The 27,375-nt window shown below is 34.1% G+C and overlaps 2 protein-coding genes across 6 annotated transcripts; one reads left to right on the forward strand and one right to left on the reverse strand.

The window, feature by feature from the left end:
• Window positions 1-6,853, reverse strand: LOC113505289 (ceramide-1-phosphate transfer protein). Its single transcript, XM_026887909.1, has 4 exons — window positions 6,647-6,853; window positions 5,416-5,627; window positions 3,571-3,746; window positions 1-1,706 (listed from the first exon to the last, which is right to left on the reverse strand). The coding sequence occupies exons 1-4, from the start codon at window positions 6,763-6,765 to the stop codon at window positions 1,578-1,580; spliced, it is 636 nt and encodes a 211-aa protein (XP_026743710.1). The 5' UTR covers window positions 6,766-6,853; the 3' UTR covers window positions 1-1,577.
• Window positions 6,854-7,170: 317 nt separating this feature from the next.
• On the forward strand, window positions 7,171-27,121 carry LOC113505350 (optineurin). Of its 5 annotated transcripts, none has more exons than XM_026887996.1 (15): window positions 7,171-7,356; window positions 7,491-7,591; window positions 10,545-10,759; window positions 14,082-14,324; window positions 15,702-15,911; window positions 16,413-16,523; window positions 16,725-16,829; window positions 17,275-17,403; window positions 17,783-17,884; window positions 19,468-19,607; window positions 19,682-19,831; window positions 20,246-20,482; window positions 20,959-21,070; window positions 21,310-21,420; window positions 21,869-22,210. In XM_026887996.1, the coding sequence occupies exons 3-15, from the start codon at window positions 10,556-10,558 to the stop codon at window positions 22,019-22,021; spliced, it is 2,007 nt and encodes a 668-aa protein (XP_026743797.1). In that variant the 5' UTR covers window positions 7,171-7,356; window positions 7,491-7,591; window positions 10,545-10,555; the 3' UTR covers window positions 22,022-22,210. The 5 variants fall into 5 exon arrangements, with proteins under 5 accessions (XP_026743797.1, XP_026743793.1, XP_026743794.1 ...); XM_026887992.1 differs by lacking the exon at window positions 21,869-22,210 and adding an exon at window positions 23,819-27,121 and having other exon boundaries at window positions 7,172-7,356; XM_026887993.1 differs by lacking the exons at window positions 7,491-7,591; window positions 21,869-22,210 and adding an exon at window positions 23,819-27,121 and having other exon boundaries at window positions 7,172-7,356.
• Window positions 27,122-27,375: the final 254 nt, after the last annotated feature.

Raw genomic sequence — 27,375 nt, forward strand, 5'->3', positions numbered from 1 at the left:
TTTTCGTGTATATTTGCTACAGAGAACAAATTTGCTGTCTCTCACACAAAATCATGAGATTTGTTTAGTTTTCTTGTCTTATAAATAATTTTGTAAACCATAACTTAGTGTGTGAATAACTAAACTAAAAATATATATTTAGTATGGAGTGTTTGTGGTTTTGACTATTGTTAAATGTTACATTTATATGGAATAGAACGACAATAAGAAAAAAATATAACTGATTAAAGAAACAATATCCGTACACTGCACTGCGTTAGTTATAGCAACATCAGCATGGCATTAACTTGTGCTCAATAAATGGCAACATTACGACCACGTAGCAAAAGTAACGCATTCTTTCACTTTTAACTATGTAAGTACAAATTATAATTACTTCTACGCATCAGGAAACATAATTATTTTTCTAACCGACTTCATATAAAAATACTAATTACCATGAAAAAGCAGTCTACCATAACAACTTTTAATTTTGGTCGTATTTATGTGCGAGATATTATAATAAACGCGTATATAAATAATCATATTTCTATTGCACACTTTGAACAGCGAATAATTTTAAACTTTACTAACGGTCATTACCGTCAACGAAGTTTGCCGAAGATATCCGAACGTAGACGAAGGCAACAATTTTTCAGCTACGATCTATATATATGTATATATTGACATTGTTCTTAAATTTAACCCTCTTTTATACAGGAATAGCCGTAAAAAAGTAGTTTCTTATCCTAAAGATAACCAATATATAATAGCTGTACAGCCATATACATAAAGCCTATATTCCTCTGCAAGCACGATTATCACTTGTTAAATAGCCTTACTTGTTAAATACTATTTTTCATAGCCTTGCAAATATACCATGGATATATTACTCTAACATATTATGCATAATATGTACCGTGTTATGTTTGAGATCATGATTTAACATTGGTTAGTAAATATGGCTTTCAAGGGGCCTATAATAACTTTTCAAAGTGACGCTGACGTAGCTGTGGGAGCGAGATGGCTTGCTACAGAGCGTATGGGCATCTCGCTTGCACAACTGCCATAGTCTTTCTTCGAGAGGTGATGGTAGATCCCCAGAATAGGCAGTTAACAAGCTACTTTTATAATCATAAGCACCGTTTATATTATAACGAAGACATTCAGTCATACGTCATTCCAATTTATGAAGTTCATAAAATACTATTTGCATTTGATATCAAATGTAATCGAAACCGCTGATAACAACTTTATCAGTACAGAAAAATCGACGACAATATTGTTTAATTGATTAAATGTTTTATTTGTTGGGAGATATGTAGTTTCCAGCGTTTGTTTTGGAATACTTACATGACATCGTCTAAGATATTTCGGTAGGTACAGTCCTGTTCATCATACTTGACGTAATGTATAAAACATCTGGAATTCTTACTAGTACATTAATGAGCACAAACACACAAGTAGGTATAATGCGAGGTTTCAAGAACGCATCATACAAAACTGTCTTCCTATTGTCCCGCAATTTGCACTCTCAGCTAAGACTGATCGTTGAGGCGGATTAAACAATTTGCTACTTATAATAAGCCTTACGATGTTTAAGGTAGTCCGTGGAAGTCGAAGTCGGTGTATAGTTGTTCGACGCGGGAGTATACTTCGTCGCATGACGCTAGAGTTTGGGGCAATACAGCGAGAGCGGCCGCCAGGCTCTCGTCAGTACCAAAGATCTGGAAACGAATAAATATTATAAGATTATTATTGTTTGGGGCGAAGGTTAAGAGGTAGTGTTTTACATAAACGAAACTCTAGTTTTCTTATTCCTTTTGAGAATAGACACACAATTTTAAATGGATTAAGTTGTTGGTTGATTTGTTGAGTTCCACAATAATTTTCAGCGTCGTCCTTCTATGGTGTAGGTCGAGAGACTAATTCGGGGACAAGTATTTACGAAAATTTAAATTTCACTCTTAGATAGACATTTATTTTTCATCTCGAGCACTGTATCCTACCTACAAGTAGGCAGAGGCTTCTCCCAAGTTCCTTAACTATTTAGACCCTAGGACACTTGGAACCAGCCTAAGCCGCATGCTCTTAGATGTAGATCATTCCGCTGCCTAGCTTTCACTTCCCAGTCCGAACCCGGCAGCACAGCAAAAAATAAATACATTTTAAATGTACCTATGCAAGTAGGTTTTAGGTGCAAAATAGAAAGGATTATCATATACACTGACGTGATTGTGAGAGGATTCGATGCCAACACGACCAGTGTTATATAAACAGATCAAATGGGATTGAAGACACATGGACAATGACAATATAACTTCAATCGTAATTGTGATAACAACGATAACTCATTATTACCACACGCTATTAGCACGACACCGTTTAATGCTGTGAATGAAGCAATGTTTGGATGTGGTATTCTACAAATAAACGTACTGTTCCAATAGCGCCAAATATGTTTTTAATGTGTCCGTACCCTAACCCTAAAAACTCTTTCCTTAAGGTTCAATTTTATTTGCAAATTTGATTTTTTGTATCCTATTTTTACTTTACCCTCAGTGTTGCGAGTCCGACTTGCACTTGACCGGTGTGTCAATTAAATACTGGAGAGACTAAGAGTTTGAATAATTTGTAGGACGTCGAAACTAGCGTAAGTTCATTGATTTGATTTTTTTTTCCTACCTAATCGCTAACTGGAGTAAATGATAAAAAAGGGAAAAATATTGATTTTTAAACTTTTTCAACAGGTGTATCGTTCATATTCGTATGTTTTATAAACAACTGTCAATACAGGAGCGCAGTAAAACTATATGTTTACCTACTAACACGAGCACAAGTACTAATCGTGAGAGAATATAGAACGTGAGAACAACCTCGTGCGATGACGTCACGATTGTTAAGCGTTATTAACAAATGGGGAGTGATTCCAGCAATTATGACGACTACCATCGATTGGCCGAACAAATTGCTTCAAACGATTGACTGTTTAGACCTCGCTTGGGGAACTGAAGCGGAAATAAGGACAAATTTATTTAAAAGTATTTCTCCTTGAAGTTTGTTTTTATTGGTATTCAAAGGCGGACAAATTAATTTAATTGACTAAGAATTTTCATTAGGTATATTAGAAGCCTGAATGTTGTGTGTAAGTCATCATCAAGTATCAATTTATTATTTATTATTATAAATAATTATTATCATAATTATTAAATAAGCAAGTTTATTTGACAATACCAAGCAGTTATTTAGATCTTTAAAAAAAAACCAACTGTACATATATTTTCGAAAAACAAAAACCGAGAGGAAGTGCGGTTTATGACACCTCCGCCATCCTGCATTGAACATTATGAGATACCACGTCACAATAAAATCTTAGAACTAGTCCCACTAATATTACAAACGCAAAAGTTTGTATGTATGGAAGTTTTTTCCTCTTTCACGCAAAAATTACTGAACGTATTCAAAGGACAGTTAGTTTATAACCAGGATAACAAAGAATAGTTCATAGGTCGATTTTTTGTTCCCGTGGCATAATTTTCGATTTTTAGCTGGCGGGCCTGCGGGCAACAGCTAGAATTTGTATATTATTACCTTTTTTAATAGATCCGGTCTGTTCGGCAGTGCATGCATGGCTAGTGTGGCCGCTTTCCTGATGTACCAGGGGTGGAACTCAGCTAGGGTCTCGTTGTAAGAGTTCTGGCACGTCGTACAAGTGTTCATCGCCTCGTCGGCTTCGCTTAGACGCTTTAGGAACAAACGTATGAAATCTGAAAAGAAACGTTAATTTAGCGGCGAAGTGGAAGGTATATTATTCATGGCAGCATAGTTCCAATAAATGCTGCCAAGAATATTATATTATAATATTCTTCCATTGCAAAACAACTAAATAAACATAAAAAAGGAAAATTTCCGTTGTGACTACAAACAAAACCTCATTGATATCAGAACTCTTTTATAGGAAGCGCTGAGCACCTGCTCTAAACGTAACAGACGCTTTACTTTGTCTACTTTTTAAATCTAATTCCGTTTAAAGACTTTTCTTTTCTGTAGCTTCGTAAGGTACATACGATATATTCACGCACATTGAGATCAATGTGATCGGTGTGATGGCAACAGGGTTATTTAATTTTAACTCATAGTGAAGTTTCAAAATAATTGCAAAGTTCGATGTATTTATATTTGAATACAAAACAATTATTCGGCGTAAGATCGCTGTGACGTCTATCGGAGGAGGTGACGAAAATCATGATTATTTTTAAATGCTTCGAGTATTTCAGCGCACATCGTCTATGGTTGGTTAGCCTTTTTTCAACTTATTGTTGCAATAACTACCTACTTGCTATTGTTTTGTTTAAATACATACTATCGGACGAGTACTCAGATACATATTTTGAGTTATACTGTCTTTTTTTAAGACTTCGTTTTTGCGTAGATTCACAACGCCATAGTAAAATAACGTTATTTTCTATATCACGTATTTTACTAGAACAAAAACAATGAACAAATAATGAAGTGCAAAGTTTTATAGAGAAACGTGCATTACGCCTTATCAATTGATACATTAAGATGGTTTTAAGATAAACCCATTATTAAGATAATTAATGAAACGTAGGTATTTCCTTTCGATAAGTGTTTTTATCAAATGGGCAATAGTGATACTTTCATTTAATAATATTGCCTCGCCTTCCACATCACTTACAAAGAATCGGGAAATTATTTAGCACTCTATATAATTACATTTTGCTTGGGGGCTTGTCATCATAATTTCGGACTTTATTTATCACTTCTATGGAATAATTAACAAGGAATGGCACTTACAATTAAAGTTATTATGTTGTTAAAAAACATTTTTCATAATAAAAAAACTGAGTTAGAGAAGTGACTATAAAAGTTGTTCAGAATATAAATTGAACTGCTAACTTATCAACCTAATGTTAACATTTGACCTCTATATTAATAATAATTTTGGGAGATCACTGAGTTTTACTTCAAGCTTAAACTATATGTGTCATAGAAATATATGACTATACAACTGCATAGATAGCTGAGTGGTTTTTTCACCAAGCCAAACCCTGAGCATGTCCTGCCGCGGGTTCGAATCCCGCGCGTAACGACTCCCGCACTAGGGAAATATTTTTTTTTATTTCCCTAGTGCGGGAGTTGTTTATTAAAACAATAAATAGTTATTTTGTATGCTGTTCATGTAGAAAATAAAATCAAGATAGGTGCTCTATAGCAGTGTTACTATTTATTTTTCATAAACAACCTACCTACTTAACTCTTATTAAAAAGAAATGTTACTTCAAAATAACTAAAACAATCACCTATTGTGCCAGACAGGGTTCAAAGATATAGCCTATTAAATTTTAATGCCTTTATAAATTGTGCAAATACAGTATTAAGTGTATTCTGTTAGAAACAATAAGTGGTACATACCCAACCCTCTATGCAAACGCAGCATTGTTCTCGAGCCGGACACAAACCCATTCTTATCACACAAGTTACTGTCCTTCTCGTACCTCATCATCTTCTTGAAGGAGTCGTAATGTGTAGCGTCTTCACCTTCCATTAATTTGTCCATCACTTTGATTTTACTTTTCACATCACTACTCACGAAAGAGAATACTGATCCTATGAGATTTAAAAACCTAAAAATGAATGATTTTTTTTAACACTACCGTAAGATTTATGAAAAAATTATACACTATAGTTTTTAAATTGATTAAATGCTGCTTTATATTTGTGTAGTAAATACCAAAATTGGTATTATAAAATATAAATAATAAAAAAGTTGTTGTATTTTTTGCATGGCCATGTCTTTTAACAGTTTTAACCCATGAGGATGTTTCTTAAGATATAAAGCAAAGGTAAAACAGGACCTTTTATTTATTGCATTGTTGGGCTAAAAGCATAAAACTTTTGTTAAAACTAAATAATAGCCAGTGTGGGGAACACATTTGACTAATATACTGTCTGTTTTCCTTAAGAGTGATTGTGATTGGGATGAATGAATAGTGAAAATACTAATTTTACTGTTAAAAATTTACTGCATGATAAAATATTTTATATCATTATTTCCACTTGAACTTATTATTTGCTATCAATCTGAAAGCTATCATTCTAACTTTGTGTAATAGTATTATTTTTACAGTAATTTCTCTAATTGTACATACACTTAGATACACAATACCTGGGTATAATTTTCTGGTATTTCATAGATAAAACTGTCCTTTTATAGCATAGGTAATGCTGACAGCGTACCAACCATTACCATAGTAAACGAGATTCCTTTACTTATGCATGACCATTATGTTAAATTCTTTACAACTTATTCATTACATTATGCTTAAGACAAGAAGTTTGCATAAGAATTTTGTTTTTTTTAAAATGTTTATGTTATTTAGTGCATTCCAACAGGAATTTCCTAAAGCAATTTTAATTAAATTATGTAGCAAAAATACCCTACTTGGTCCTACCAAGCAATGCTTTGTCTGAATAACAAAAGCTAATACTGTTTGTTGGATCAAGTAATAACCTAATTATTTATAACGCTTATTAAGCATTCTGTATCATAATCTGCAAACGCGAATTAATAACGACCTCGCAAAACCTTATCTTGAGAGCCCAATATTTTTAAATCCATATGGAAACAACGTAAAATACTCACTTGACTAATTCATTGTAACCGTCTATGTATGCCTCTATAACGACGTCGTCCTCCTCTTTCAAACTCCTTTGAAAGCTTTGGTGGACGTGGTGCAAATCCAAAGAGTTTTCGTTCGACATTTCTCTCAACAAATTAACTTAGAATATTTTTGAACGCCACTGTAGCACAAACGACACAATACAACTGACTGAAGGTGACACTGACAAGTGACAGATTTTTCATTATTTTCGACGACTGTCATTATATTCGTTATTGACAACAAACGTAGTGCTGCCATTGGAAAATTAAATTATCCAAGCATAATTATATCAAGAAAACGTGTTAATCCTAAAAACATAACAAACCGCGCAACATGCATTCATGTTATTAGATTCATTATATTGAATTTTAAAAACTCATTAAAAATATCTTAATGTAAAAATATCGATGCGTTTTATTTTTCCATTTAAAATTTCAAATCTCACATACATCCGGCAAAAAGTGTGTCGATTCAAATTCCTCCCTAATTTATTAACTGTCAGTGTCAAACTCAAGGTCATATGGTAGATTTCGTCGTCAATAGAGAGATAGCAAAAAAATATTTACCATTTGTCTCAGATTGCTCAAGTGTAAACGATAACAAATAGATTGTAATGCTATTTGCGTATCATGTAATTTAAACTTCTACATGCAGTCATCAATTACGTTTTGTCATCGCTTCGAAATATCCGGTACGTGTTATTTTTCTGCCTACACGGAAAATATGACAAGTTCCATAATTTATTTTTAGTCACGGCGTTGAGTGGCTTTAGTATAATATCTCGATTGGCTGTGCTTTACAAGTGGTATTTCTTTTTATTTGTAGATCGCATCGTTGATTCTTTCTCGTACTAATAAACTGAAAGTGCGTATCTTCTCACTTTGTTTACAAAACAGGGGCATCCCGTGTGACTAATTTGTTGAAAGGTTAGTTTTGATTGGTATTTTATCTAATACAAACTTAGAAGAGGAATCTAAATTATTGTGTTATCATTATCAGTGACTCATTATAAATTATGAAACAAAAAAGTAAAATGTGTTAACACACATAGTCATATTATTTTTTTAAACCAAGTAAGTGAAAACTAAGACTACTACTTACTACTAATTATTATGGTTTTTATGTTAATTTTATTCATTTATTTTTATTTACATGCTAATTTTATGTAAACAATTAGTTTTATTTCCTGTAACTTAATTTTATTAAACATTCAAATCTGGACTTCCTAATCAGTTCAATATTTTAAGGTCATGATCAAATAAGAACTGTTTTAAAAAAATATGCCTACTGTACTGTAATAGTCAAAATCCCGTTTTCTCCATAACCGAAAGAATGATGAATATTTATCTCATTTCACTTTTGTAGTGCTTGGTACAGGACATTATTTTCTAAGGGCCACTTTGGCAACCTTTGACTACTTGTAACATACATAAATGTTGAAAAAATATGTTACATGAGCGTGATAAACATTTTAAACAAAGTGACATACAATTCTAAACCTTGGTACCTTGTCATAAAGGTCCTATCAATGAAAAGTGTTAATATTTGCATACTCATTTTAGTAAATAATGATATCACTTTAACTTGCACAGCTGTACCATGTTTTTAGTATTTAATTTTGAATTTTAATTAGGTCTCTTTGGCATTTGTTAACATTTTATATGACACTATAAAAAAAAAAGAATTTTTCTGTTCTCTTATACATTCTGTGCCTGTACTTATTCTTTGATCAGGGTAAGAAAGTGAAGCACAATTTGTTACAGTGCATTTCTCCATATTGCACCAACAAGTTTGCTCTCTGTTCTTTCTCATAGATTGTTATATGAAGTCTTATAATAATAACTTTCAAATATTTGTATAATTTTGCATCTACATATGAAAATTATTGTAAGATTATTGCAATCAGGATGTTATGTTTAAGTTTTATTTAAACTAAATTTGGGCAAGTCATTATCAAAATATTTTTCTTACAATTGCATAGTCATGACGACTTTACAATGATCTGATTGTGTGTCCTATATTAAACATGAAATGTTGATTAATAACATAGATATATATTATCTCTCACATACCTGTTGGTTTGTGAGGCTAGGCTGTATTTGATAACTTAAAGGCCTGATAGTACAACTGTTGGATTGCCAAGTCAAAGGTCATAGATTCAAATCTCAGCCACCACTATTATCCTTTCAAATATATGTATTTTTAACAATTTACTTTCCAAAATAGTGTAAGAATATGACATAATGTTTAAAATCTTAAAGTTGCCTTTGGCTTGACTTTTGACTAGTTTTGACACCAGCTTGTACAACAACCAAACACTAAAAAGTAGATTTTCTATTGTTCTGTATTATAGTGATGATGACTGGGTATAAAAAGAAAAAATCTAATTAGTCCCTCAGTTAGATAATTGAAAAGAATTAGACACATATTTTTCCCTTTTTCAGAAAAACTAGAATTGACAAAGATTAACTGCTTTAAAGTTTAGGAGAGGGGGCTTGTGACATAATGATATGGTAAAATTTATACTCAATCGTGACGTCACGCGTAAGTTTTATTCACTGTAATTTGGTCAATTGATGTTTGCGGGACAAATTAAAAAATACGTATCCATTATTATACAAAAAACTACAAGACGGGCACTGCAAAAAAAAAATGGCATCATCCCTATTATCACTATCATGTTGAAACTGCATTTGAGATAGTTCTTTCCAATGAGACCTTTTTAGAGCATAACACAGCTCTGTTAACAACAGGATATGCATATAATTTAAAGATAGAGCAACAATTTGAGTGCAATATTGTAATCATATGTAAACATTGTATACATTGTTAATTTTTATTTACTTAGTACAGTCAGCAACACAGGTCCTTCAACATTGACCATTTGCAATAAACAAAACAATGTACTAAGTTAGTATTTCAGTTATCTAGAAAAATCATTTTAATGAATGTTACAATTTAGTTAAATTTTTAATTTCAACACGGGAATTCTATAAAAATCTTGTTTAATACCAATATTGTACAGGTGGAGGAACATTTATAGTATTTCGTAAATCTTACATTGCTCAGGGACTTTCGTTGCTGACCATACCTAACTAGACAATAAAAAATTCTGATAATATAATGCATTATTCATGTTGCTTAACACACTATTAGGTCAATGAAATACTCTAATCATGCATAATTGATATCTTTAATGCTGTTTTTCTATGATAATTAAGTTGTAAAGCATTATGGATTCCAACTATCCTGTTATGTTGTTATTATGCTTCTTTTATACAATAACAAGTAAAATATACGCTAGTGCGAATAAAACTTCCGATTTTTCGGATTTATCCAAGTCCAAAACCAAATAGGTTTATGACACATTTTTGGGCATAGACCTTGGTTTATCTATGCTATTCCTCTTAATACTGGAAACCAACCTTCTTCCTATACCATTATCCCGGAATCCCTTACCTATTTTCTATAAAATGCTTATAGTGTATTTAAAATTCAATCTTATAGCGCACCAAACAATTGATTGATGATAGATGTTCCGCCAACGTTAATTGTCATCTAAGATGGCTTGATGTCTTTGTGCCTTCAAGTAAACAAATGCATTACATTCAATTGTTTTGTTCAATATTACTGTACAAGGTCAGATTCATAAGCAAACCCTTTCAAGTACCGTATTTGTAAACATTCATTTAGACTAGAGAAAGTTGCCAAGTTTCTGGTTAGTTGCTATTAGAAAGAAGTTTTGATACTAAAAAAAATATAGTAGATTGAGCAGTTATTGTGGACTTAATTCAATAAAATCGTTTCTTTACATTTTTTGGAGGTCAATTCCTCGAGAGGATAAACTGACGTTTCTACTATAAACCTATCTGTTTCCAGATTAATGAGAGATGATGACAACGAATCTGCACAACGGCGATGACGACTCCTTCATAATTCTGGGCACGTCTCCAGGAACGAGTCTGGACATGCAGTGTAACGGCATTGAGAACGGTGGCATGTCACTGGATAACGAACAGATGGAAGAGGCCATGAAAGACTTGTCCGTTGAAGCCAATATGGCGTTTAAAGCGCACTTTAAACTTGGAGACTGCGTGAGTATTTCTATTTTACTTATTTATGCTCATAAGATGGACCTGATGCTGCGTTAGGCAGTAGGATTTTTTTTTAAACCAGTCTTTTCTGTCTTTAATAATCTGGAAAGTTAAAAAATCTTAACAAAGATATATTTCGTGCGTAATATTCGTGCAGAAAAAAAGTCCTTATCAAGAAAGTGGGTCTTAGCAATGTAACATTTAAAATTGATATTGAACGGATTTTTATTGTGTAAATAAATTGTAGTGTCTTTTCGGTATTGGAGTCGGTAAAATTGATATAAATGGAAGAGGGATAAAACGAAACAATTAATCGCTCCAGGAGAATTTTTGTCCTAGAAAGATAAGAATATTTAAGTCACCTGTAGGTTCACACATTGTGTAATGTCGAAGTCGGGCCAACATGAAACGTGTATCTAACCTAACAAGTAACATATAGCTCCGACTGTATATTTTTGTCTAGGTTTATCCACAAAACGGTTTATTTAGTAGTGTCCGGTTAACAATTCTGTGAAAAATGTCAGCGAATTGTTTTAGGACCAATGAACCAGACTGTTTGTTAGATATTATTACGACGATCAAGTTACAGTAGCAGTCGTAAAACGAAACTCATTTTGTCTGAATGCGAGTTGTCTTCATAATATCATGAGCAGTTTTAAGATATAATTCTTTAAATTGTCACACCTGTCAGACAGATGACGTTCAATGATACTTTGAGTAACGTATATTTAGTTCGTACAGTACGGTCGGCAACAAAAGTCGCTTAATACGAGCCATACTAGGTATCAGCTTTCAGGTTCAAACTGAAACTTATTTGTTCTTTAACTTTATCACTAACTAGCTGTTGCCCGCGACTTCGTCCCCGTGGGTAGAAGATATAAGTTCTGATTTATACCTGCCCTGCTTTTTTTCACATTTTTTGTATCTTCGCTCCTATTAGTCGCAGCGTGATGTTTTATAGCCTAAAGCCTTCCTCGGTGAATGATCTATTCAACACAAAGATTTTTTCAATTTGGACCAGTAGTTCCTGAGACTAGCGCGTTCAAAAAAACAAACATACTCTTCAGCTTTATATATTAGTATAGAGTATAGATTAACAAACTAAACAAAATATAACCCAAAAAGGTCGCGGTAGGTCGCGGGCAACAGCTAGTTGTTGTATATGTGTAATATTAATTGCTAAATTGTACAATGTCATAATGATAAAACCTTCTTTTTAATTACTGAAAATATTAATGTAGATTGTAAACAATTATTTATGATTGATTAGCCTTGAAAATAATTAGGTATTAAATAGTTGTTTTTATATTTTGATTAAAGATTGTCCGTAAAGCATCGATAGCATTATAATCCATTTCGTTATGCTTTTATTTTTGATGATAAAAACATAATTGCCTACAAGATTGGATTTTATGTGACGCCTGTTTTTGAAAGTAGGTACTCGCAGTAAGTGCAAACATTATGTAATTTAAACGTGACAACTGACCCAGGAAGATAATTGTCAAAGCTCTTACATTTTTCGTGTAGTTTCCACGTTTTTTTTTATGACAGACGTAAAGCTATAACCTCAAGTCTTTCTGACACCAGGTTGCACCTCAGGAATTGTGATTGTACGAGAAATGACATTTTCACAGCTTCTTGCAGTTTTTTTTTGTATTCGATATAATGACGAACTGAGACTAACCAGCGGAAAAAAAAAATTGAGAAATCCACAAAAACTACATTGTTGTGACTTCGTCTTCAATTTTGCATTTATTATTCTTTGGAAAGTACTCAAAGTTCCAAGCCTTAAGTTATATTTACTTTTGTAAGTGGCGCTGGATAGGTTTGTATTTTATTAATAGGTACAGTCAAACGATGCATTTTAAATATTTTCTTTGAATTATTTATTCGTTTAAGTGATCCTGTTAAGTCACTTGTTAATATAATTGTGAGCATGTGTCGCTTAATGTGAAAGTCGTTGGACTAGATACGTGTGACGTCAGCCAATTGATGGCGACCTCAATCTCTTTAAATTGATATTTGCTTTGACTTGCTGTTAACTAAATAGGTTTAGTATGAAGCACAGACTACGTATGAAGTCACTTCAGTCCTAGACAGTATTATTTACGCAAACGGTAAAAACGAATCCTTATTTGTGAGGCACTCTTGTCTGCCTGTCTGTCTTTATGTAGTTCGTGATAGTTGGATAGCTTATGATGATGTTGCCGTTATAAAAGCAAATATGTATAAAAAAAAAAATTTTTTTGATGATAAATAAAAGTTTACCACACATCAAAATCTTATAATACTTACTCGGTTTTCTGCCATCAAAGGCTCATACCGCTTCATCACATATTTGAGACTATTTTAAAATTCGGTTGAAGGTATTAGTTACACGAGTCCTATTGGATAACGAATAAAGAGTCTTCTGTATTTACAATATAGGAAACTGGAACTTGATAAGAGCGCGACGGGTTGATACCATTATTGTAGCGCAAAAATTACATTTTCGCCAACTTGAAAAATGTAAGCGACTCCCGCGACCAGGAATGTTGTCGCAGTGTCGCAAACGTGCAAGTTACATGGCTAAGATTCGCAGACTCAAACCAACAAATATTTGGATCACACAAATGCTGGTCCTACGTCGGGATCGAACCAGCGACTCGACGCGCTCAGTGAGTTAGGCGTGATGTCCTTTACGAATCGGCTCTCCGCGCAGTCTGCAAGAATGGTTAAAAGTTTGCAATTGATTTGATTCCTCAAAATATGTAATTCCCGTAGAGTTATGACATCACTGTGAAAAAACTGATTTTACATAATATCTAATATCGGATAAGAAAAGATCTATGGATTTTATCGTTTTATCAGTATTGTGTAAATAATGCTTCGGTGGCATTCATTGATAAATTTCAGCTCTAAGGGAATTCACCTTTATTATCTTAATAGGAAATTGTTGGCTTAGTACCGGTATTATGAAGTCTGGCTTTGTTTTGTGAGGTAGTGCGATTCATTGACTGATTCTCAGACAAAGAGTTTCTAAGTAGTTTGAATTTTGAATGTGTAGTTTTGAGGCTCCGGGTTTATATATTGAATGCAGGTATTTGTTTTATGATTTTTCTTAAATTATAACAATGTTTTCTTACCTGTTATTTAGGCTACTTTTTACATATCTGTCTTGACAAAAATGAATACCTACTATTTAATACTTTTCCATATATATATCGGCAAAAATAATATTTAATCTTCTGACTTTTTTCTTAATTACACGGACACATTTAAGCTCTCAACAAAGCTCATGTCACCCGCGGAAATTGCATTAAAAAAAACTTATTGTTTCTAGCCTTCACCAGCCAGCATGATGGTGGCAAGCACAATCATAAGCGATGACAAGACCACAGAGGAATTACAGAAGCGGTTCGGCGAACTTCTGGACGAAAATGTCATTCTCAAAGAAACCTTGAAACACAATAACGAATCTATGAAAGAACAGTTTCTGCTGATCGCGTCCTGTCAGGAAGACATGATGAAGACCCATGTTATGCATAAAGAGAAGTTTGATGAGACCAAAGGATTAGTCGAAAGGGTATGTATATAACAGTTATGATTTTTTTTTGGGCTTTTGCATGAATTTATTTTTATCACTCTATTTTAGTCAGTATACAACTCATTTGCGTTTTTTTTTTATATCATTTTCAATATTATTCTTGTAAGTATAAATCTTATGCAGGTAGGTATATTACCTATTCCAAAATACTCTGTATTAGTTTATGCACTGGCTCGCATTTTTGTGTGGGCTTTAAGAGATATCGAAACAAACTCAGGGGTTGATGAGTTTGTTTCGACATTTCTTCTCAGGGTAGTCAGATATGAAGTGTCGACTCCAGCGTTCTCAAGAAAGACATGTAAAAGTGATGAATTAATAAATGATTTCATTTAATTTCATATGTTATATGTAGTGTTTTGTTTTTCTGGCGTCTCGTTATGTATGGTGGGAGATTAAGCTACGAGTTGTCGATAAGATAAGGGGTGTTACTGCGTAGAAGTAAGGCTCTACCTGTATAGCATGTAGTTGTGGTATGTGGAAATGAATAGGTAATAATGCCAGCCTATTTACGTGCCATTGCTAGAAATTTGCCTATTGACTTTCCACTGCTAGGCCTAGGTTATTTCCCGTATAGGTGGTTTCTTAGGTTTACGCGAATGTTAAACATTGAAATAAAACTGCTTTTACTTAATATAATAATTAATTTAAATATGAATATAGAACGAGCAACATCTTCTGTCAAGACGAACGCCATCTTAGTCTGCCCGTGACCATGATACCTGCAAAGGTTTCGAAACGTCGGGAACTAAAATCTAAAACTGAACCGCGATAAAATCCGTAAAAGCAGTTTCATTTCATTCCCGTATAGTGTTAGGAATGTTGTTTATTATAATTTATATGGATATGCTTAATTATATTCTTTGGACCGCTTGGACGATATCTTCGTGCATTCCATAATATCTATAATAACGTGAGCTCGCGTTTTTTTTTTGTCATAGTTTTAATAAAGACAAACAAAAACTTAAGTCTTAAGGCAACCTGAACTTTGAACTTTAGATTAGTGGTTTTAAAGTATCTTTTCGAGTGTCATATATATCCTCCATGTGCACGGCGTTTCGACATGTGTTTGCCAGACGTTTTATTCTTTCCGCAGTTGAATGGGTTATAAGATCATTTGTATTACTCATAATTTGTAGGCTTGCGTACCCAAAGGCTTAAATCGGAACCCTACAACCCTCCTGTCTTTACACCTGTTTAACCTAATTGTGCCAGCTAGTTAAAATAAAGGCTAAGCGACGGTTAGTACAGGCGTAAATATGATGGGGATGAGAATTTCTTTTTTGCTCTTTGCGAGGCCCAGTCGCACTTGATTGATACTTTTCTTAGTACGATAATATTAGTTTGATATTTCCACAGCTTCGTCAAGAAAACAAAAAGTTGAAACAGGACATAGCCCGCCTAGCTGATGGCGAGGTCCCGTCTCTGGTGAGCAGTGAGACCGGCGAGTCCGTCAAGTCGACGAAGTCTGCCAACTCGGTGGCGCTCGAGTTCGTGACGTCACCAGAAGACGACACCATCAATAAGCTGACGGCGCAACTCGAACTCGTTGAGAAGCAGAGGAGACAGGTAGGAGAGGAAACTAAAGCGTACGATATATACGTAGGATATGAGATTTCAGGGGCATAAGAGGAAAGGATCGAAAAATAGACGATTAAAAAGACCTTCGTAAAAACGAAACAATTGCCTAACTTATAAGATCTTTGATAGGCGAAAAAATAACTGCTTGACGGCTTGACCCGCCGTGCGAGCCGAGTGGCGGGTTCGATTCCCGCGTGTGACAAACTTTTATGTAATCCACGAAGACTTTATTTTTTTCTGGGTGTGTTTTGCATGTTTGTGAGGCCCCGCAACCAAAAGAATTGAATCCCTTAAAGAGGGAGTCGTTCAAATAAGAGGCAAAAAATACGTCTCATTTAAAATTGTCAATTTGTCAATAAAGATTTCAACTTGGATTTATGGAAACGAGAAAATTAGTACAAGGATCTCCGTCTTGAAATGAGTTAGTACCGGTTTATAATAAGTAATATAGATTTCAAAGCACAAATTAATTCTCTTTAATTTTTTTAGGTGATTGTAGATAACGAGAAACTGACTTGGCAGAAGGAGTCATTAGAGCACATCGTAGACGCTACCTCTAAAGAAAGAGACGATCTCAAGGAGAAACTCAAGAATGCAGAGGTATGTCCATGCGATTTTACATATACATTATTATTATTTTCATATTTTTTGCCTGTTTTGGTATCATCGACTAAGCGGTGCGATGTTTGCCGGTCAGTTATTTATATGTATCTTAAAGTATAGCGTATGAGAACTTCAGTGAGAAATTGTCGATCCTCCTGCAAAATCCATTTCGTTTTTTATTGTGTACTTGTCTTTCAGCTTCTATTATCAACAAAGGATGCCGACCACGGTGCGGAAATAAACGGCCTGAAATATACCATCAATGACTTACAGATTAAACTGCAGACAGCCATCCAGAATGCAGTGAGTAGTTAAAACTTATTGTTAAACTAGCAATGTATTTAATATATTAGGGTGCGTTTGCGTTGCCTTTTAATGAGCGCTTTCGAAGAGGAGATCGTAAAGCAACATGCATGCTGCACGGATAGCCGAGTGGTTGAGCTCACCACACCAAATCCATTGTATGCGACGTGTCGCGAGTTCGATCCCCGAGTAGGACAAGCATTTGTGTGATGCGAATGCTTTTTCTGAGTCTGGGTGTCTATGTGCATGTGATTTGTATGTTTGTAAAACCCTCCGCGACACAAGATTTAAATAACTAACAGCGGGAGTATGTTTAAAAAAATCGGTGTGAGCTAAAGTTACAGAATTGAGAATACGTTTCCAAATATACATTATTTAGTAGAAATTTTGAAATGTGTTTATTTAAAACTTTGAACTCATTAATCGTACTATCTATATATTTCAGAATAACGGATCTTCAGAAGAGATAGCTAGGTACGAACAGCTTGTTCAGCAGCTAGAGGCTAAGGTGTCCTCACTTCAGGCCGAGCTGAAGACCGCACAGCTCAAGATATTGGAGTTAGAAACTGTCAAGGTAAGCACAAATAGTCCTCATCTAACTTTCATGCCGTAAAAGATGATTGTGCTCGACTGAGGAAGGTTTAGAAAGCCTTTCTGGGTCGAACACTCGCTTTTCTTCCTAATTTTACTGATCTTTGTTATACCAAAAATAAATAGATGCATTCGGTGGGTAACGGAAATACGTAAGCAGTCAAATAAAACGAAGCACGTGTCAAAAAATTCCGAAGGTTTTCTTATTTTAATCACGTTGAAATAAGATAAGATAATAAACTTTACTATCTTGAAGTAAGGTTGAATTTTGTGTGTCGACTTCAAATGGATTTAAAGACTTTTCACTTCCCTAACTTTATGTCTGTTTACTGCGTCTATTAAAACGCTATGTTTTCTTTTAGTTGGAGTTCACGAAGTTCAAATCGGGCGTTTCAGAGGGTATACGGATATATAAAGAACAGATACACGATCTGCACGCCAGACTTAAGGAAGCCGCCACTACTGTAAGTCAAATATTAATTATAATTTTATGAACATTTTTTTTAACAATTTATGTTATAATATTAAATACACAATTTTATGCTACTATTTCTGGCTACTTAAGCCCGTACCTTACAGACTTAATAGATATATTATACAATAGTTGTTAGTGTATAGTTTAAATTTAAGTTATGCCCGGTTCCTATAAGTCAAAAACGAATCGTTTCTGTTACGAATAGTTAAAATTTCAACCAGGCGTAACACGAAACCATTCCTATAAAACACTACTCGTTACCCAAATAACCGACATCTGGTTACTAACGGATGAGAGGGCGTTAGTAAGCACAAAGTATGGAAATGTGTTGGAATGTGTTCCTATAAATATTTTCTACTATCACTGAACTGTCAAAACAACGTCTCGTTACCGTTTTGTTTACTGGTCAAATTCGGTCAGTTAACAATCGTGAACCTTTTCTTTTGGTTGAAATTGTGTTTATCGTGATTTCTGTAATAATGTCGAGCTCTGAAAGTGATAGAGAAATCATGGCTTTGTTATCAGACGAAGATACGGATCAAGAAGTGGGATTAAGAATTTATAAACAAAGGGTTGATTATTTTTCCGATCTTGATAACCAAATCCATTTTATTTCAGTTACTGTTTGAATTTGTGTCAATGTCCCTAGAAATAAAACTAGACGGTGCGCGTACAAACAAGGAGCTATAAAATAAATTAATAACAATTTTATTTTAAAGACGCGAACGGACACGGAAGACGGGAAGACAGATGTCAATGTCATGCGATACGGGGTTCGCATTGTATTGTCACGCGTTTTGTTTACCCCTTGCATACGTAACATCAAACTTGCTATACTTAGAATGTAAACTTATTTTAAGCTTAGATGTCAAGGTAAATCAAATTATTATTGTAATTGTACGGTAATTTGTTCTAATACTTATTTAAAATATGAAAACGTATGATTTTTTTTGCATGACTGATGTACAATGTTTTCTTGTAACTAAATGTAAAGAGGAACGAGAGGGACATTAGCGAACGAGTCGTAGGCGGGTTAGCTACGGATGCTCGTTGCAGGTAGGGCGTTGTGGAACGCTAGTTTTGCATTGGTAATGGTAACTAGATTACGGATGGTTACATTGGCCCAATGACGGCTCGTAAGTTATAGGAACCGGGCATTAGTAATCTACCTTGCACTACGTCTTAGTGCGTTCTCTTATGTTTGAACTTGGTAGAAAAAGAAAAAACCTAATGAAATTGAATTAAAAGTTTTCTCTTTCACTAATTAAGGATACAATATTGTTGATATTACATGTCATAATCCAAGAGCCTATTCAGACAAAAACAGTATTTTACATGAAACGAGTAACCATAAACTGTCCACAACTCATCAGTGCCATTTATCTAATAGTCTGTTAAAAGGATACCTCCATCCCAAGCTACATCTTACATTTATTTATTTTTATTTGTTAAATTTACAATTACAATATTAGGTGCTCCACAAAGCCGGTTTATGGGTTTGTCTGTCTGTCACACATGTATGTGTAATAGAAATAACACAATACATAATAATATCATGCTATTGTTGTACAGGTGTTCCAGCCAGTTCGATTCTCGATCAGCTCGGAGCCGGAGTCAGGGTCCTCGGAGTTCAGCAGTCTGACGGCGAACGTCAACCTCTACGATAAAACGCTGAAGCATCTGGCACAGCTGCTCAATGCTTTGACGCATGGGTGAGTTACAGAATATCACTTTCATATATCATTTATAAGTAAGAAAAAGGTTCTTTATAAAACTGTCTTCCCAGAATGTCAGACAGCCTAGTGGACACGTTAGGGCTTGTGGCGAGTCTGCATGACTACAAGCTGGAGAGGGTGTCGGTGGAGCAGTTCAAATCTAGCTTAGCAGAGGTCAAGCAACAGCTGGAGAGGCAACACGGGAATGCGCTTAATAATATGTAAGTCTTGTTGACGTGTTTTAAATTGTATAGGATTTTTGAAATATGTTTACTAGGTGCAAAATGATTAAAATATGTAAGTAAGAATCGTGGAAGGATTTGGGGGAGGCTTTTGCCTAGCAGTGGGACAAAGTTGGCTAGATAAAAAAAGTGAGTCATTGTTCACTCACTCATTGTATGGCATAAGCCTAGATATCTAGTTTCGTTTGCTGAAATGATGTCCTTTTCTTTTTTACTCTTTTCTACGGTAATTACAAAATTGCGAATGACACTCATAAATTTCAATCATTGCCAAATTGCTTTGACACTTATCATGTAAAAAAACTTCAACGCTACTATTAGGACTAAATACACAAACTACAAATATGTACCTTATAACTACCATCTTAAAGTCCATAATGAATTCTCCACTAGCGGCCAGGTCCGAAGTACGCTATCGATATTCGAAGGCATCTTCAAGGATTACAACGAGCTCCTAAAGAAGGGTGTATGCGCCAAGCCCCGCGTGGAGCGCGGCGGTAACGTGGAGGCTCTGACGTCAGCACTCGTAGCGCGCGGCCACGAGCTGCAGCTGCTGCAGGGGGAACTCAGCAAGCTCAGGGGGGACAAGGATGATGTGGAACTGCTCAAGGCGCAGCTGGAGCTATATAAGTAAGTTATTAACTTTATTGAGGATTTATGAAGTCATTTTAAAAGCCAAGGCTAAAGGGGGTGGGTGTGATTGACGCGCCTGTCTGTCTGTATTTTAGCTCCCAAACAGATTGAGGAGTTCGAATACATTTTGTTTCGTGTTAAAGATGAATTATCTGCAGTGCTCTTAGATATGTATGGTAAAAGTCAGTCATTTTAAAGGTAAATTTTTGGTCGGGGTTATTTTTCTTGTTATTTTTAGGCAGTTCAGTTTGAGGTTATATAATTTCTATGGAATTTGAACAAGGAAAATGCCTCTGCGTAGTGTCGCGAAATATAATCATTGCCTAATTCTCGTCGCTTTTTGTGATCATAAATCTAGCTTAGCTTATCGATGTTTACACGGACAAGGACGACGGATAAAAAATCATCTCCTCACACATTATATTCGCCATTGGATTAGGCGGACTAATTTGTAAAAAAAAAACTTTTTATAGGAGTGACTTCGAGGCAGAAAGAGAATCTCGCGAGAAGATGGCGTCGGAGAAAGATACCATATTAACAGACCTCAGAACTACACAGAAACGGAATCAGGAGTTAACGAAACAGGTAAATAACGGCTCATATTCATGCGATGCGCTAGCTCATAGTTTTTATTATTTCTAAGTTTAAACGGTTGATATTTCTTTATCCTGTTAACGATACGGCTAATTGATTTTCGAAGCGATAACCGAAAACTGTGGATTGTAAAAAAACAATTGCTTTCTAAGCCTTTTTTTCTGTTATATACACATAGCGCTTAAAAACTATGACCTAAGTCTAAGTCTGATGATATGTTTGGTTTGTAGTTGGAGGATGTCCGCAAGCTGCACCCGGGCGTGTACCGTGACGTCACGTCCCGCCCCGCGCGGCCCTCCGCCCCGCGCCAGCCCGCCCGCGCCGCGCCCGCTAACAATATGGTGAGCGAACTATACTATACTTTATGTTGAAGATAATTTATTATGATGATTATCATAAATTTCGATCACAGCGACAATAACTTTACATGTGACCTTCTTAGAGAAGAATCGCGCAGAATGCAGGCGATCTTGAACTCACTGTTCACATTATAATCGTTACAAAAGAGGTTAAGTCTGATAAATGTTCTGTGTTCTGGCATTTACATAAGAAATTGCAGTTCGAAGTCAAATTTAAATTAATAAATTATTCAAATGGATGTAATTAGCGTGAAAAATGTACCTACCAAAATAGTTGTACGTTGATCATGCTTTGTTATGACAGGATCAGTTTTTTACGTGGACATTTTATTTAAGAAACTGTAAAATTCTCACTAAATATATTAAGACTCCATGAATATTTTTAAATCCAGCAATAATAGCCATCTAAACCACTATTTCTAAAAACAAGGTTACGAAAAAGAAGAAATTATCCGAAGAAAGCACCAAGGACATGAGTAAGGAGTCGACGCCGCCCCCGCTGCGATACGACTGCCCTGTCTGCGACCAGCCGTTTAAAACGCTCATACTGTTACAACAACACGTTGATAACTGTCTACCTTAGATTAATTCGTCTTACCTTAGATAAAAATCGTTATTAGTAATCAAAAAAAATATTTTTTACTGATGTGAAGACGTGTGTTCTTTTCATAATGTAAATTATACATAGCACAAATGTTACAGAATTTTTAAGACGCGGTCGAAAGCTAAGATTTATACACGGCGATTTTTTTGTCGTCTTACAAAAGCAGACCAGTTCATGTATCCGACGTAAAATACCCCTAGGCGCGATTTTTTTTTATCATCAACTAAGATATTAGGTACGAAGAAAAGTGAAACAAGAGAAATCTGAAACATGCTCTTAATAATAATAAAAACGCCGCCGCCCGCGCCCCTCGCCATTGTTACAAGGCTCGGACCGCGCTCGCAACAGAGCTGTGTTTCTAAAAAACTACGAATTGCATCAAATTATTGAATAAAAATTGCATTTTAAATTTTTTCAAATCTCATAAATACCTATTTTTTATCATGAATTTGTTCTAGTCATTGGATACATGAAATGGGCTGCTTTTGTAAGACGACTAAAAAATCACGGTGTGTAAAGAATTCTGACGGATTTAGAAGTGAGATTTAGTTGATGAAGGCTTTGTTCGAAGCAATAGATGTTTTGAATATGTGTGTCTAGCTAAAGGTATATAAGTACCATGCATTTTTATATAAACGAGCATTTAAATTTGATTTTCAATTGATTGGTGAGGTCATATGAAATAAAGTAAACAAGAAGACTTGACACATGAGTTTCACCTACATTAATTTTGTATTTACTAGTTGAATTTATTAGTTGAGTTATTTTAGTTGAATTATTTTAGCAAACTAACAAATTAATGAAATTGTACAATTGTTAACTTAAAAAAAAACTTATATACAATATTTAAATTATTAATTTACTTAACGTGCGATGCGTACCATAAACAGTGGATGGCAAAAGCAATAGACCGGACAGTGTGGAAGAATCTAAGGGAGGCCTTTGCCCTGCAGTGGGAAAGCAACGGCTGGAAGAAAAATAAAAATTACTCAACTAGAACTCAGTTTTAGTTAAATCAAAGCTGTATTTAAATTATTATTATGCATTTATTTTACTGAATTTATTCAAAAATACAATTATATATTCAAAGCTGTTCTACAAAAATTGCTTCTAATATAAATATACAAAATTTAAATTAAAGGTATTTTTTACTTCAACTAAATAAATATTAAGGGATTTGAGATATCTTCGCTATAGGTGAGACGGTGTTCGTTGTTGTGGTTTGAATGTTTGTGAAGCTGAATAATGTTAATACTCTTAATAGGCGTGCGCTTTTCGTAATAGATTTATTAAAAATGTTTTAGCGTGAAACATAACATAATGTTGTTTGATTTTTTTGCATCAGAACTAACAAATAATATAAGTTGTTATAAGACTGTGAAATTTAAAGTTTAAGTTACTTTTGACTATTTTAACTCGCGTATTCAGGAACGATTTATTTTTAATGACAACCCATTTGAAAATGATAAAGTCAGCATGATATTTAAAGGCGACGTTTTGCAAAGACTCGTTTTTGGATATGGATAAGAGTTTGCATGATTGTAAAACTAACTCATAATAACGATAGATAATACATAAATCAAGTCTTCCCAGTTTTTGACCATGTTCTAAAGACACTTTTTCGTCCTCGTCCTAATTTATAAACAACTTTTTGGCGCGAGCAAGTTCTGATTATGCGTTTGAATGTGCGTATTCACTATGAAAACAATCTGGATGGCTTGATTTTGTCCTATGGTATTAATACGTTATTAATAATATTTCCTCTCTATCTTCCAGACCTTCACTTGCCCGAAGTGCATGAGGTTCTCGTGCGATGACTACAAAGTGATGGAGGACCACTTCGACTTCTGTCTCGACGACTTCTAGTATCGGTATGTCTTGGACTAGTCTGAAAGTAGGGCGAAAGGACCACCAAAACATTACAGGCAATCTACTTTATACCTTTGTATACTATGTACTAGTATCGATGATTTTTCAAGGGTGTGTTAAGATACGTTGGAGGCCTATGAGCTTGTACTTTGATACCAGGTTGTACCTCAACCAAAAGAAGAATGTATAATGTGTTATCTAATATGTTCTTATATCGTACAATCGACAAAAGAGGTTGGTTAACACAATCCGATTTACATAGTGCCAGTATTTTTAGCTATACTTGGTGTCAAACCTATTTGTTCCATAATAGTACAAGAACATCTCAATGAATTTGATTATGAAAAGTTGTTTTCAAAATCTGATTGTGTTATCCGATTTCTGATGGTGACCATACCAGCTCGTAGTTGCTACATTGGTAGTTGTAGGAATCTTCTTCAATAGATAAGGTTTGAAATTGAAAGAAAATGGCAAGACGGTGAGAGAGTGGCGTTGTTACCCAGACGCGGGATGATCGTGGTTGAAAGAACGGTACACGGAATAAAAAGTAATTGCTTGGTCCTGTATTTTTTTTACACCAAAGTTAAAGAAACGTTTCCTTGTCTTTGTTTTTCGGTCATTCACCCTACTCATACCCCGGTGTCTACTCCTTACTGTAATATGTTAAATATTGTGCTTAACGTTATTTCAGTTTTAAAGTATTAGTTTATAGTTGATTTTTTTTTAATTTGTTAAAATATCATGTCATTTTCACTGCATTTGCATTTTTCTATACGATTATCTGTAAAATACCTAATTTATTATATGAAATGGATTTTTTGGTCCTTCTGTTCGTATATTTTGGTCCTTTCCATCAAAGAGCAGTAACTTTATTTCAATCAGTTTAAACAATAGCCACCTGCAGCTGTAAATGTGTATTTTGAAATAACACTTATGTGTATCGTCATAAGGTATATATTTGACCAAAATAACCGCTGTATTATAGAAATATTTTTGCACAAATCATTCCATACTAATTGTATGTAGTTTGGCTAAGGTTTTTGTATAAATGTTATAATTATTTTATTTTGTCTGCGTTACCACTAACTTTGAAGATTTCACGCACATTTGGTACTTAAAGTACCTCTAATATTTTTAAACATAAAATATTTAACTAACGTCTGTTGAGTCAGTAACAATTTATAACTTTCTGATATCATTAGAGTTATCGTTTGATTCTTATAAAATTGAGTTAATATACAGTTTTCATTATTAGTTATAATTCTGAATATTATTTCTATATCTTCTATGTTATATACTTAATCGTTTATCAGTTGTTGTATGTAAAATCATAGTTAATATTGTCTTTGAGACATAGTGAGAGCTACGCAATTTATTCTTGTGCCATTATTGAGATTCACTTGACAACTATAACACGGGAATAATGTAACAAAAACAGGTATCGTTTAGTCAGGCTGTTGGACTCAATAACCCCAAGAATCTGCATCATATCAGTTTGTTATTGCAAAATGAACTTTACTAGTGTGATCATAAGGATTATTTTGTATTAAACGAAGTTCCGATCTAGTCGTTATTACACTATTTTAATTGCAACTACATCCTCGTCTGCTGTCGTTTCTGTATCAGCTGCCCGTCCCTTACTTCGCGTTACGGGATTTAGCCGCCCAAGTCTTGGCCACGATTAACTTACAGAAATACACACTTTGTCAAATAATTTTTGGGCAGTGCAGTCAATCTATAAGTGCAGTTTATTTGCGTGAACAGCCTGGCGTCACAATCTGTATGTAATATCGTCTTCCATAAACCGTATTTTTTTATAATACCTCCCTTACATTACATTGTATTGTTATGAACGCCTTATTATTACTAATTATGGTAATTGTGTATTTAATCTGATGTATTGTATATATTTCAATGAATTCATATGCATTGGTTTAAACTCCTTCATTTTGTAATAATAATATTTGTATTATTTGACTTGAATGTGCGAAAATAATAATTTTGTTGTGCGATTTATTTAACCAAAATCCAAATTAAGAAATGTAGTCCAAGATTGAATAAGCTAGTAATGCCTTAAGTATCCGTTCCATCCTATATTTTGGTCCTTTGAGACTAACTTTAAGATAGTGATTTCCAAATCGTGCTTTTGGTAGAAATGAACGGCTTTAAGGGGTGTTATGTATACTGTGAGAATGTATCCTACCCATAATAGAAAGACCTAGTAAAAATTAAGTAGTCGTCTTATCTAGGCGTTATCATAAAACATTTTCATATAAATATAATCATCAAATAAATGTTCGTTAGTGAGTAAACTCATTATTGCCTGGCCTATTTAAAGTGGTTTCTCCTTTTGGCCTGAGCGCTGCCTTTGACTGGTTCACCGAAACAACATTGACCACCCAAAATTGTTAAGTTCATATTCCTATGGTTAGTCCTTCGGCCTTGTACATAAAACCTTTTGAAAATCTTTGTAACTATACTTTCCTGCTTGAATAGATTATGCAAACTATGTTTAGGTGAAGGTTGTGTTTTTGAAGGTCAGTTGTCAGTCGAAAAGGCTGGTATCCAGATGAATCATGCTGTTTAGAAAAAGTCATTGTGACGGAGTTATATATAAAGATTCATGTTTTATGATAACGCCTTTATAATTAGATAATCCTTTAGGCATACCATAACTAAACTGTGTGTTTTTGACTGTGTGATTGTTATGAGACTGGTTATGTAAGTAGTTTAAATTCAAAATTATTTTGACATATAGTGTAATGGTAAAAGTAATTTTAAAGGCCTAAGTTAGCCTAATTGTAATAAACATTCATTGTAGTTTTTGTGGATATTGTCCTATATCAAAAAATGTGCTAAAGTTGCCACTAACATAATACTAATTGTAAAACATTGATGTATAAAAACTCAAATACTGTCTCGAAAATTGTAGATCGAAAAGTCTATCGTCGTAAAAACAACTCTAGGACTTGAACGTAAGGTTGAATTTACAAAGACTGATGTAAAACAGTTTTGACAATGACTTTTAGGCATTATGTATCTGTGTTTTTTATAGATCAATGTTGTAAATCAACATGTATATGTAATGAATTAATGTAAGGAATTGAATATTATGTAATTATGTATACTTATGTACTGTGATTCCCGAACTATGTTGTCATATCTGATGTCAAAGATTTATTATGTTTAAATATATGGATTAGGAAGATATACTTTGTTTTTTTTTAATCTAACTGTGTCGTAATGTATGGTGTTAAGGTTCAAAATTGAGTCTGCATTGTTAATATATATTACCAATTTTGTGTTGTAGTTTTCAATATTCTAGTATTGACTATAGATATCTGATATTTCTTCAATTTTGTGAATCAAACAAGATTTGAATCCAGTAACTAACTTTTATAATTGTACCTAGACTAGTTTTAAAAACTTTTTTGGCTTAGTAGGATATCAAAATAGGCGTAGGT

The sequence above is a fragment of the Trichoplusia ni genome, chromosome 25 (assembly GCF_003590095.1).
Source record: "Trichoplusia ni isolate ovarian cell line Hi5 chromosome 25, tn1, whole genome shotgun sequence".
Taxonomy (NCBI): domain Eukaryota; kingdom Metazoa; phylum Arthropoda; class Insecta; order Lepidoptera; family Noctuidae; genus Trichoplusia; species Trichoplusia ni.

Bases quoted from the DNA above. Each gene is read 5' to 3' on its own strand.
- LOC113505289 (XM_026887909.1), bottom strand. From the start codon at position 6,765: ATGTCGAACGAAAACTCTTTGGATTTGCACCACGTCCACCAAAGCTTT. The intron at 5,628-6,646 runs GTGAGTATTTTA...ATTCATTTTTAG, and splicing joins GGTTACAATGAATTAGTCAA to GTTTTTAAATCTCATAGGAT. The intron at 1,707-3,570 runs GTAATAATATAC...ATTCGTTTCCAG, and splicing joins GACCGGATCTATTAAAAAAG to ATCTTTGGTACTGACGAGAG.
- LOC113505350 (XM_026887996.1), top strand. From the start codon at position 10,556: ATGATGACAACGAATCTGCACAACGGCGATGACGACTCCTTCATAATT. The intron at 17,885-19,467 runs GTAAGTCAAATA...ATTGTTGTACAG, and splicing joins TTAAGGAAGCCGCCACTACT to GTGTTCCAGCCAGTTCGATT. The intron at 19,832-20,245 runs GTAAGTCTTGTT...ATTCTCCACTAG, and splicing joins GGGAATGCGCTTAATAATAT to CGGCCAGGTCCGAAGTACGC.